Consider the following 13,421-nt stretch of genomic DNA (forward strand, 5'->3'; position numbering starts at 1 on the left):
CAGTCATAATCGTGTTAAATAATCGTGATTACAATATTGACTAAAATAAGCGTGATTATGATTTTTGCCAAAATCGAGCAGCCCTACGTTCAAGGCTCAGAAAGGACATTGAGAAAATAGTGACATTAGTGGTTTAACCGTGATTTTATGAAGCTACGAGAATACTCTTTGTGCACAAATATAACAAAAATAACTATATTCAACAATTTCATCTCTTCCGTGTTAGTCTTCAACACGTTCATGAGAGTAACGCAACGCATGTGTGAAGGTGTGTTGAAGACTGACACTAAAAAGAAGAAATTGTTACATTTTCATACTCTCAAGAAAAAAGTACCCTTTCAAAAGGTACACATTTGTACCTTATTTAACTCTCAAGGCTGCATTTTAGTACTTTGTAGGTACATATTTCTACTTAAAGTGTACATATTCATACCTAAATGCTACATTTTAGTAGCTTTTTCTGAGAGTGCCGCTTCATAAAATTAAGGTTGAACCACTGATGTCACAGGACTATGAGGACATTATATTTTAGAATTTTTTTTGGGACTGTACATGCCACAGTTTTAAGTCTGGATGTACTGTACAGAGCACATTCAGGGCTTTTCAGATGTTTGGATGATGTCTTGGTCTTCAAAAATGTCTAATATTAATTTAGTGACACTCGTATGGAAATATGATAATATTTTGTAATCATATCCTGATTAAATCTGACTAATTTTGAAACTGTGTGTCATAAATCAACATCTCAGGAAAATGTTATGGGGTTTCAAATCATAATATGACTTTCTGGACGTTGATTTCATACATGTCCTCATATGAGGACACCGGAACTAAAAGCATGTTTATTACGCATTTTGGGAGACACAACAAATGAATAGGGAAAGAAATTAGATTTCAGTATTCCTATGAAATATATATTATTATGAAAATCTTGTCAATTATTACTCCCATTATTACACTTCTTTTTTCATTACATGTTGCCCCAAAAACACATTAATATGCTAATTAAATTTAGTTTATAGATATATTGTATATAATGAGAAAACACATTTATGGCCATTTTACACACATTTTGCATAAAGATAAAAATGGTATATAAAATCATTCTGTTATAACATAGTTGAGACTCATCTTTATACAAAGTTTGGTTGAAGAAAACAATAAAAAAATGAATTTGTGATTTGGTGAAGTTCCAATTGAGAGTTTTTTTATGCTCTAAACAGTGTAATGACATGAAAAAATACAAAAAAAAAAAAAATTCCCGGGTCTCAGGAGGTTAACAACGTCCTTATTACCTTTGTTGACCTTGAACGTGGTAGTTGTGTTTCTGTCTATGTATGTCGAAAAGCTCTTTGATTTCATCAAAAACATCATAATTTGTGTTCTGAAGATAAACAAAGGTCTTTGTCTGACATGAGGGTGAGCAATTAATGACAGGATTACATTTTTTGCTGAGCTTTCCCTTTAATAGATGAATAATCTGCATAATGACTCTGTCAAAAAAAGACCTATTTTGTTACATAAATGTAAGTTTGTTCTTTTGAAATAACTTCTTTTTGATCAATTCACTGCCATAAATTTACATATTACATAATTTACTTGATGTACTCGTCCCTTTATCTACTAAAACGCTGTGAAATGTGCAGTCTGATGTGGTGTTTTGAAGGTGCATTGACATTTGATGAATTATTTTAGCTTAGACGCTGAGATCATGAGCCAGCTGTGACACTCAGGGAGGTGCATGTCTCTGTGGGACTTTTCTTTATTTCCTCAGCATCTCAGTGGTCCATTAGGAGTATTATTGTTCTGCCATGATTGCACTGAAAATGTGTGAGCAAAGTAAATTATGCCCTGAATAATGCCGTCTCTGTATGGGTTTCATGTGCCTGGGCTGCGAAGCGCTCTCGCTGCTCTCAAATCACTGCACTCTAATGGGGTGAACTCAGCGACCTGCCTGCGTGTGTATGGTGCAGTGCATCATCTCAGAGAATGTCAAGGGCATGAACAGAGCACCTCACGAGATCTCCGCTTTATGTGCATTCAGTAACTAACACTTAAGGATTCCTTTGGAATTGCTTTGTAATCAGAAGCGCTGCATTGCGATCATTGCGTTCAGAGATTCTTTCACATTCTCTGTAGTTAAAGGGCAGCAGGCAGAATTTAAAAAAATGTTAGGTTAGAAGCCGCAGTCTGATTCACAGTTTGCTTCGCTTGACAGAATTTCTTTTGAATGCCCTGGAACATCATCAGACAAAGACATACTTGGGTAAATAAATAAATAATTAATAAGTTATAAGGTAATATATTTCTCTCTCGTTCATTAATTACTCACCCTCATGCTGTTCCAAACCCCTAAAACGTTTGTTCATCTTTGGAACCCTGCATAGATAGCAACGCAAGGCCCATGTTCAAGGTCTGGAAAGGAAGTAAGGACATCATCAAAATAGCCTATGTGACATCAGTGGTTCAACCTTAATTTTACGAAGCTACAAGAATACGAGAAAACAAAAATAACTACTTTATACATATCAATAGTATAGAAATACTTTACAAAATAGGATTGTGTTTATGTGTATACAGCTATTGGTTAAACTTGAACCGCACCTTCTTTTCTCAGGCTCCTTTGCAAATGGCCATTTGAAAGGTTCGGGAGCTAAAGCTGGGCTGTTCGCTGGAAGCTGTAATGGAGACCGGACACAACATGTGGTTCAGAGCAAAGACTGCAGCCATGAGTACTCAATGGAGGAGCCTGTCAGAAAGAGGTGAGTTTACTAAGACTCTGTGTGAGTTTTCCAGCACAGTGTATTATGGTACTATACTGTAGTAAAGTTGATGTCAAAAGTGGAATCTGCAAAATGTTAATTATTTTACCAAAATAAGAGGGATCATACAAAATTCATGTTATTTTTTTATTTAGTACTGAGCTGAATAAGATATTTCACATAAAATATGTTTACATATAGTCCACAAGAGAAAATAATAGTTAAAACAACCCAGTTCAAAAGTTTCCATACGCATGATTATATCTTAACACTGTGTTGTTACCTGAATGATCCACAGCTGTTTTTTTTGTTTTTTTGTTTAGTGATAGTTGACCATTAGTTCCTTGTTTGTCCTGAACAGTTAAACTGCCAGCTGTTCTTCCAAAATCCTTTAGGTCCCACAAATTCTTTGGTTTTTCAGCGTTTTTGTGTATTTGAACCCTTTCTAACAATGATTGTGTGATTTTGAGATTCATCTTCTCACACGGAGGACAACTGAGGGACTCATATGCAACTATTGCAGCAGATTCAAACGCTTACTTATGCTTCAGAAGGAAACCCAATGCATTGAATCTGAAGATCAGGGTAAATTTAAATTATTTTGTCTTCTGGGAGACATGTAAGTATCTTCTGTAGCTTCTGAAGGGCAGTACTAAATGAAAAAGAATATGATATTTAGGCACAATAAGAAAATGTACACATCTTCATTCTGTTCAAAAGTTTTCACCCCCCCCCCCCCCCCCAGCTCTTAATGCATCATGACTTTAAATCTTCTGTGATAGTTGCATATTAGTCCCTCATTTGTCTTCAGTGTGAAAAGATGGATCTCAAAATCATACAATCATTGTTGGAAAAGGTTCAAATACACAAAAATGCTGAAAAACCAAAGAATCTGTGGGACCTGAAGGATTTTTCTGAAGAACAGCAGGCAGTTTAACTGTTCTAGGACAAACAAGGGACTCATGAACAACTATCACTAAAAAAAACACAGCTGTGGATCATTCAGGTAACAACACAGTATTAAGAATCAAGTGTGTGTAAACTTTTGAACTGGTTCATTTTTATAAATTCAACTATTATTTTTTCTTGAGGACTATATGTAAACATCTGTTATGTGAAATATCTTATACAAGTCAGTACTAAATAAAAAATGGTCCCTCTTATTTTAGTCAAATAATTAACATTTTATAGATTCTGCAAGCTGTATGTAAAATTTTGACCTCAACTGTATGTCATCCAAAATTACTGCATCTATGAAATGTAGTTTTATGGATGATTATATCATGATTCTTAAATTAGGTAGGAACATTTTTCAGCTCTGAAAAATAACAAACAAGAGATCTATAACTGTACTTGCCAAAAAAGATACAGTATGAAGTTACATTCTAGGCTGATCCATACTGTTCACCAACAAAACATCAAATCATGGAAGTCTTGCTTGGTAAGCCTGGTGGGGACATCCAAGCATTAAAACACAACATACTGTGCTGCTGGCCAATTAAAAAATGACTTACATAGTCAGACTTTTTGCTGAGCTTTTATATATCAGACCAAACTGCTTCCCTCTGCAGGTCTATACGATTAGATTAACATCTCTTTTCCTACCAGTGGATGTTTCTGTCTTTTTTCCTTATATGGCTTCCAAAAATCTGATTTGTGAACTAGTTTTTTTAATCTCAATTAAACAAAGATACCAAAAAAATTACTTAAAAATGTAAACAAATCTGGCATTTATTCTCATTTTACTCAAAACCCACATTTCATAGTAAATGCTTGGAAAAGTTTGACCGGTAAAAGCTTTCAAAATTACTTGATGAATAAATAAAGGATGGAAAGATGCGTAAATAATGACAGAATTTTCCTTTCTAGGAGAACTAATCCTTTAATTTCCCCAATTCCCTGTTTCTCATACCAGGCCAAGACTGCAGGCTCAGAGGAAGTTTGCTCAGTCTCATCCCTGTTCTCCCAATGCCACCCCGCTGAAAATGCTGGAGGCCATGCCCCCGAGCCCACCAGCCATGCTCAACCATCTCACAAGACGCAAACCCAAAACCGAAGACTTCCTTACCTTCCTCTGTCTTAGAGGTGGGTCTGCTCTCTGTCTGTCTTCATTTTCTCATTCTATCAACTCTTAAAATGTTTACGGACTCTATAATGCTTCGCCTCTGGGCAGCACACATTCACCTCTCACATGGGAGTCACGGTTATTGCTGGCAAACATTTGGGGGACTCAAATGTGTGTGGCTGTTATTTATTTTGTGTCTTGGCTGATCTCGCAGTGTACATTTTCAGTTCAGCTTTCACGCTTCCAGTAAGCAAGTCAAAGGTGAAAATAGCAAGGAAAAGCTCCTGAAGATGAGGAATATCTTCTTATTTAGTAATAGTTATACTATTCAGGTTAATGAGGAGAATAAAATGAGATTCTGCTCTATACATGCAGGTTGCTTTTGTTTTGTTTTTTTTAATATAAAATTGTATTGACTGGACAAGCATTTTTGTTGTTTGTCGACATCTATTTCAAGTCAGCTCGATTTAGTTAGGTTGCACATGGATGTAAATATTATTAGGAGAGATAGAGCATCAGTGAATATGTTTACATGTACAGCAAAATGTTAATAAATATTATAATTGACATAATAATTGAAAAACACTAACATTTTAAAATCATTGAGTTTCTCTCTGGTTTTGTCCAGTGTTGTTATTGTTAACTAAAATTACTACTATTAAAAAATGTTTCATTAATTAAAGTAAAGCTAAAATAAAATTTAAATTTAAAAAACGTAAAAAAATATTAGATGGAAAAACCTAAATTAAATTAAATTAAATTAAATTAAAAATCTAATAAAAATAAGAAATGATGCCTTGGCGACTAACTGAAGTTAAATAATTTAGAAGTACTAAAATTACTTCAATTAAAACTGAAATAAAATGAATAAAAGCTCAATAAAAATATAATAGAAATAAAAATGACAAAAGCACATAAAATTGCTAAAACTAAAACTAAAATGAAACTGAAAATATAAAAATGAAAGCTAATTCTAAATATTAATAAACATTGTAATAGTCACTACAACCTAAAAAATTAAATGTTTACATATACTATATAGAAGAATGCAGATTAGGGTGTTTACATGACCTTGGGGGACAGGACTCAAGTAATTAAGCATAATTATTGTAAATTTGTGCATGTAAAAACAGTGATAACATCACAGTCTGGATTGGTGACTGCTATACATTCTGCTGCAGTCCTTCATCATATTTTTCTCCTCCACTTTTCTGGCAGAACAAACATAGAGGACACAAATTGAGTTAACGTTAAACTTTCTCTTATTCTCTCTCCCCTCCCACTCGCTCATATTTCCCTGGCTACTTTGAAATTGTTAGCTTTCTCCATCTTTCTTCTTTCTCACACACGGCTGTGTAAAGACAGGGAACAGACTGATTGGATTTGCTATGGACTCTTGGCTGAGGGCAAAGTGGGTTAATGGATTTTCAAACATAAAGAATGTAAATGAGAACATCTTTTCCCAGTCTCCATTCGTCCCCTTCTTCATATCAAACCTCTTTTCATTATTGGGTTAGAGCTGAGAGTGAACGTAAACGTGAGAGTGGCATTGTGGATCCGTTTATGGATTTTTAAAATATAACCTGAGCTTGTAGTGTCACATAAGTCAAGGCTGATTTAATAGATGCCAGAAGCCGTAACTCAGATGCACTGGCGGCTGGTGTTTCTCATGAGCGAGGAAGCACAGATGTCACTTATCAGTGGAAAATCTTTTATTTATTTATTTTTGGTTGTCTGCTCCTAAAGCTGATTCTTAAAGTTCTACTAAGCAGTGAAATTACTTAAAGCTGCAGTCTGGAACTCTTTTTGTGCTCATAATTTACAAAACTTATACAGTGGTGTGAAAAAGTGTTGGCCCCCTTCCTGATTTTTTATTTTTTTGCATGTTTGTCACACTTTAATGTTTCAGATCATCAAACAAATTTAAATATTAGTCAAAGATAACACAAGTAAACACAACATGCAGTTTGAATGAAGGTTTTTTATTATGAAGGGAAAACTAATTCCAAACCCACATGGCCCTGTGTGAAAAAGTGTTTGCCCCCTAAACTTAATAACTGGTTGGGCCACCCTTAGCAGCAACAACTGCAATCAAGCGTTTGCGATAGCTTGAAATGAGTCTGTTACAGCGCTGTGCGGGAATTTTGGTCCACTCATCTTGGCAGAATTGTTGTAATTCAGCCACATTGGAGGGTTTTTGAGCATGAACCGCCATTTTAAGGTCATCATGCCACAGCATCTCAATAGGATTCAGGTCAGAACTTTGACTAGGCCACTCCAAAGTCTTCATTTTGTTTTTCTTCAGCCATTCAGAGGTGGATTTGCTGGTGTGTTTTGGATCATTGTCCTGCTGCAGAACACAAGTTCGCTTCAGCTTGAGGTCACGAACAGATGGCCAGACATTGTCCTTCAGGACCATCATACTATCACCACCATATTTTACCGTTGGTATGATGTTCTTTTTCTGAAATGCTGTGTTACTTTTACGCCAGATGTAATGGGACACACGCCTTCCAAAAAGTTTAACTTTTGTCTCGTCAGTCCAAAGAGTATGTTCCCAAATATCTTGGGGATCATCAAGATGTGTTCTGGCAAAACTGAGACGAGCCTTTATGTTCTTTTTGCTCAGCAGTGGTATACGTCTTGGAACTCTGCCATGCAGGCCATTTTTACCCAGTCTCTTTCTTATGGTGGAGTCATGAACACTGACCTTAACTGAGGCAAGAGAGGCCTGCAGTTCTTTAGATGTTGTTGTGGGGTCTTGTGTGACCTCTTGGATGAGTCGTCGCTGCGCTCTTGGGGTAATTTTGGTCGGCCGGCTACCCCTGGGAAGGTTCACCACTGTTCCATGTTTTCGCCATTTGTGGATAATGGCTCTCACTGTGGTTCGGTGTTGTCCCAAAATTTAGAAATGGCTTTATAACCTTTTCCAGACTGATAGATCTCAATTTCTTTCTCATTTGTTCCTGAATTTCTTTGGATCTCAACATGATGTGTAGCTTTTGAGGATCTTTTGGTCTACTTCACTTTGTCAGGCAGGCCTATTTAAGTGATTTCTTGATTGCGAACAGGTGTGGCATTAATCAGGCCTGAGTGTGGCTAGAGAAACTGAACTCAGGTGTGATAAACCACAGTTATGTTTTAACAGGGAGGGGGCAAACACTTTGGCTGTATCCAAAATCACCCCCTATACCCTTTTCACTATTCCCTACATTAGTCCACTCATACAGCTCACTTAAAGGAGTGAATGAAAATGAGTGAGTGAATTCGGACACTAAGTGCACCGGAAGGACTGCCGCTTTTGCTTGGTTTGCTTGCTGTGTAATAATCATTTGAAACGGGCAGTTCCAGTGCATTATGGGTTATCTCTAGACCTTGAGTGTATATCGGTTGTACAGTCGTTTTTGCAATGCATTGTGGGATTGAATGAGTGCACTCGAGAACGTCCACTATGGTTTCGAACGCCACTTAAAATGACTGTCCCCTCAAAAAGTGCCCTATTTGAGGGTAAAGGGGGCGATTTCGGATACAGCCTTTTTCACACAGGGCCATGCGGGTTTGGATTTTGTTTTCCCTTCATTTAAAAACTGCATGTTGTGTTTACTTGTGTTATCTTTGATTAATATGTACATTTGTTTAATGATCTGAAACATTAAAGTGTGACAAACATGCAAAAAAAAAAAAAAATCAGGAAGGGGGCCAACACTTCTTCACACCACTGTATAATAAGTGAGTACATTATAAATCCATTTTCCAAACCGTGTTTTTGACATATCCTGAGTCTCTGCAGTACACCTATAATACATTTTTTTAAATATTCTGACTATTTTAGACTGGTTCTGCTAAAACGCTATGGAGTAGCCTAGTACCTACGTGATTTGTCATAGACATAAACAGAAAGAAACAGCTCCGGCTACAATGTTCTTCCACAAGATGCATGCAGTTCTGTCTCTAAACACTTTGTGTATGACGGTTATATATTATATATATTTACACTGCTGTTCAAAAGTATGGGGTCAATACAATTTTAAAAGTGACAGTAAAGACATGTATAATGTTACAAATGGTTTCTATTTCATATAAATGCTGCTTTTTAACTTTATTTTCATCAAAGAAAAAAAATTAAGCAGCACAACTGTTTTCAACATAGATAATAAAAATAAATGTTTCTTGATCACCCAAGTAGCATATTGGAACGATTTCTGAAGGATCATGTGACACTGAAGACTGGAGTAATGAAAATTTTATGGAATAGAAAATATTTTTTTAAAATTGTAATGTTATTTCACATTAGCATTATTTGGACCATAGTTTAATTAAATAAATGCTGTGAGAATAAAAGATAAGATGTTCATTTTATGAACATTAAAAAATCTTAAAGAGATAGGTCACCAAAAATTAAAATGGCCTCTTCTTCAAATGCAATTGGAGTTATATTAAAAAAATGTCCTGGCTCCTCCAAGCGTTATAATGGTAGTAAATAGCTGTTGAGATTTTGAAGTCCAATAAAGTGCATCCATCCATCATAAAAAGTATTCCACACAGCTCGGGCGGTTAATAAATGCCTTCTGAAGTGAATTGATGCATTAGTGTAAGAAAAATAACTGTCTTACACACGTTCACAAGAGAGTTGCGCTTCAGCGGGGGACATTGTGGTGACGAACATGGAAGTGCAGTGAAGAGGGCAAAACAAAACACCGGTCATGAATTAGAAGTACAAAACGAGGATATGAAAAGGAAAATGTCAAAATATTTCTATGTAAGCCAAGAGGAGAAAGGTTTTCCTTTGCTGTAAACAAAACTTGGAACCCCACTCTCTCATGAACACAGTTAAGACAGTTACCGAAAGCTAGAGATTACGGTTTATAAAGTTTTAAATAAGGATATTTTTCTTACACAAATGCATTGATTTGCTTCAGAAGGCCTTTATTAACCCACTGGAGCTGTCTGGAGTACTTTTAAAATGGATGGTTGCACTTTATTGGTCTTTAGAAGAGCCAGGAAATGTTTTAATATAGCTCCAATTGTATTCGTCTAAAAGCAGAAAGTCATATACACCTAGGATGGCTTCAGGGAGAGTAAATCATGAGGTAATTTTTCATTTTTAGGTAAACTATCACTTTAACAACCTCAAACCTTTGAACGATAGTAATAAGCTATGTATTTATACTAAAATGGGGTAAAATCCCTCCCTTGCCACCTCATTTATACATTTATAACATTTTTTAAACAAAATAAACAATTTGTATGATTTATTTTTACATGTCTGTTGCTCCATAAATGTTCAGTATAAACGTATACATTTTTCTGCAATCATACACTTTGGGCACAGCAAAAAGCACATTTTTTCTTAGGGTGTGCCTTTAGCCCCGTTGTACCCTATTATACGCCTGATTTGGGTGCCAATTATTCAATATTCAATAATGCTTTAATAATGCAGCAATTTTATCCTGATTCTCTCTCCCAGTTTTTTTTCCCTCCTGCTCTTCCTCTCTCACTCTCATTCTCCATCAGCCCATAAGGGACAGATGTAAAAACAGATTCAGATTCATCCACAGAAATCCTCAAGCAAAGACATGCTTCGCTTTGAGGAGGAATTCAATTCAGAGGACGTCACGAGTCGTGATGTTCCATCTCTTTCCAAAAATAATAGGATACTTGGACTAAACGCAGACCTCTTTCCTGCAGATAGCGAAATTATGCGTATCATGTTAATTAATGAAAGTGAGAGTTGAATACTTTATCACAGCAAATCATCAGCTGTATTACTGCAGAGTAGTAATTGTGAGATGAAAATCACGCTCATTAATATTCGCTCTGAAATGGCTCTTCAAAACCTCTGCCATTATCAGAGAGGAATCGAAGAATCATTCAGTTGCCTCTTGAGATGTGAACAATACCCAAAAGCTCAAAGCCCGCAGGAGTCCTTATTAAAGCCCTTGATGATAGAGGACTGGCCTAAAGAGCCCCTTGCTCCGTAATCTAGGGGGCCCAGAGATCCTTTCTTTCACCATTCAGCTGGTCTCTCATTTCACCTGGAAATTATACCTCACCGTCCATAACCAGTTGCTAATAGGGTTTCACATAGTTCATTTCTATTGATCTCGACCATGTTGCAATATTAATGTACCACTCTATTGGTTATTGTGGTTGGAGAAGTGGACTAATTCAAAAGCAGTCTGGCCACTTCTCCTCTCTATTTCTCTCCCAGTAGTCTGTCCCGTTCCCCACCCCCTCCTCAGGCGCACGTATACACTCTCTCACACATGCACACACAATCACATGCTACGGCACATGCGAGCACCACGGACCCAGTGACTCTGGTGCAGATAAATGGCTATTGAGGGAATGTGGAATAAAGCTTGTGAACAGGCTCTCCATTGTGAGCACTGAACCCTTCAGTGAGGATCAGTAGCACATGAGATGAGCGCTGGACTGGACCACTCTGCCGTCACATTTAACAGCTCTCTCTCTCACACAGTCCTGGGACAGTAAAGTTAAACAGGATATGGAGCTTTGGACAGTATACACATGCTCACACTAGAGGAAGTTATCTTGTAATTATTATGCTCTCAGAGAGAATGACTGCAAAACCTAGAAATACGGTCGATTAATTACATTTTTTTTTACTCACTGTCATGTTGTTTTAAACTTATATATGACGTCCTTTCTTCTGCAGAACACAAAAAATATTTTGATTTTTTTCCTTCTACAATGAAAGTCAGTGGGGTCCAGCTTTGTTTTGTAAAATAGAAACTGAAGTCAATCATTGTTTTATTTAAAGGATTAATTCACTTCTAGAATAAAAATGTCCTGATGATTTACTCACCCCCATGTCACGATGTTCATGTCTTTCTTTCTTCAGTCGAAAAGAATTGTTTTTTGAGGAAAATATTCCAGGATTTTTTTCTATGTAGTTGTCACGGTACGTCAAGGAAGGAGCGCAAGACGAGGAATACAACATAAAGTCTTTAATAAATCCAAACAAGGTAAAATCCACAGAGACGATGGGCTAGAACACACGTACACATTAACGACACAAAGACGAGATCTGACAACCAAAGCATGGAAACCAAACAACTCTTAAAGGGTGGCTAATTAACTAAGATAGATGTGGGTGATGATGCTAAAGAGCAGGAAGAACCAAATATGGGCATTGGGAGGAACCAAACGTAACAGTACTACAGGGGTGGCAAAGGGCAAAACCAACAGAAATAGTCCATAAACCTGACAGTATAGTAGACTTTAGTGGTGGCCAATGGGTTGAAGGTCAAAACTGAAGTTCCAGTGCAGCTTCAAAGGGAGGAATAAGGGTCTTATTTAGTGAAACGATCTGTCATTTTCTTAATGCACAAATGCTCATCTTGCACTAGCTCTGGGTCCACAAATCACGCATGAAGTATTTACGTTAGAAAGGTCTCATGTGGTTATTTTTTCGTCTGTGTACTTCGGTTCAAAAAGGTAGGGTAGTGCGACAGCGTTGGTTTACCTTTTTTTTGTAAACATTTGACTGTCTTTGCTTGTTTGCTTTGTAAACACTGGGTTGGTACTTCCGATTACGTCACACATGCATGATTATGTAAAGTGTGAGGTTGAGCTAGTGCAAGACAAACTGTTGTGGTTCGAAAGTATTAAAATTTCAGTTTTTTTTTTTTAAGAAAATGGCAGATTGTTTCACTACATAAGTCCCTTATTCCTTGGCTGGGATCATGTAGAGCAGTGGTTTTCAATCCTTGTCCTGGGGACCCACTGCTCTGCACATTTTGTGTGTCTCTCTTATTTAACACACCTGATACAGATCATCAGCTCATTAGGAGAGAGATCCATGTACTTAACTGAGTGTGTCAGATAAGGGATACATACAAAATGTGCAGAGCAGTGGGTCCCCAGGACCAGGATTGAAAACCACTGATGTAGAGCCCTTTAAAGCTGCATTTGGACCTTTAACCTGTTGGCCACCATTGAAGTCCACTATATGGAGAAAAATCCTGGAATGTTTTCCTCAAAAAACCTTAATTTCTTTTAGACTGAAGAAAGAAAGATATGAACATCTTGGATGACATGGGAGTGGGTAAATTTTCAGGAAACAGATATTCAGGAAGTGAACTAAGGGTACATTATCATTTAAAGATTCAGAGTCTGTAAGATATTTTAATTTTTTTTAATAAGATGTGCTCACTAAGGCTGTATTTATTTTATAAAAGTGTGTGAAATATTAACATTTAAAATGTTTTATATTGTATTACATTTTAAAATGTAATTTATTCCCATCTTCCTGACCTCATATTTGTAGTGCACGAATGGTGGTGTAAAAAAAGACTTCAAAATAGTTTATATTCTACAGAAATAAGTCAGAAAGGTTTGAAATGTTGTAAGTAAATGATGACAGAATATTAATATTCGGTGAGCTATCTCTTTAAAGTGGAAATCGGATGCACATTTTTGAAGTTGGTTTGATTCTTTAGGGTCTTCATGAAATTTATGTACCATACTTTGGTGAAAATTCCTCAAACAGCTGGGTTCACAGTGAACCATTTTGGGGCATGTCTCTTTAAATGATAATGAGCTACTGCTGGCTCCACCCCTCTCTTACA

General features: G+C 36.5%; 1 protein-coding gene across 2 annotated transcripts in view; it reads left to right on the forward strand.

Moving 5' to 3' along the window:
* The window catches only part of jarid2a (jumonji and AT-rich interaction domain containing 2a), a 70,654-nt gene that overhangs the window by 26,628 nt on the left and 30,605 nt on the right, over positions 1-13,421 (forward strand). For both annotated transcript variants that reach the window (XM_073846614.1, XM_073846613.1), the window contains exons 3-4: positions 2,618-2,762; positions 4,678-4,847. In XM_073846614.1, the coding sequence (XP_073702715.1) occupies positions 2,618-2,762; positions 4,678-4,847 (315 nt within the window). The remainder of the gene's footprint in view (positions 1-2,617; positions 2,763-4,677; positions 4,848-13,421) is intronic.

This window comes from Garra rufa, chromosome 9, assembly GCF_049309525.1.
Source record: "Garra rufa chromosome 9, GarRuf1.0, whole genome shotgun sequence".
Lineage (NCBI taxonomy): Eukaryota > Metazoa > Chordata > Actinopteri > Cypriniformes > Cyprinidae > Garra > Garra rufa.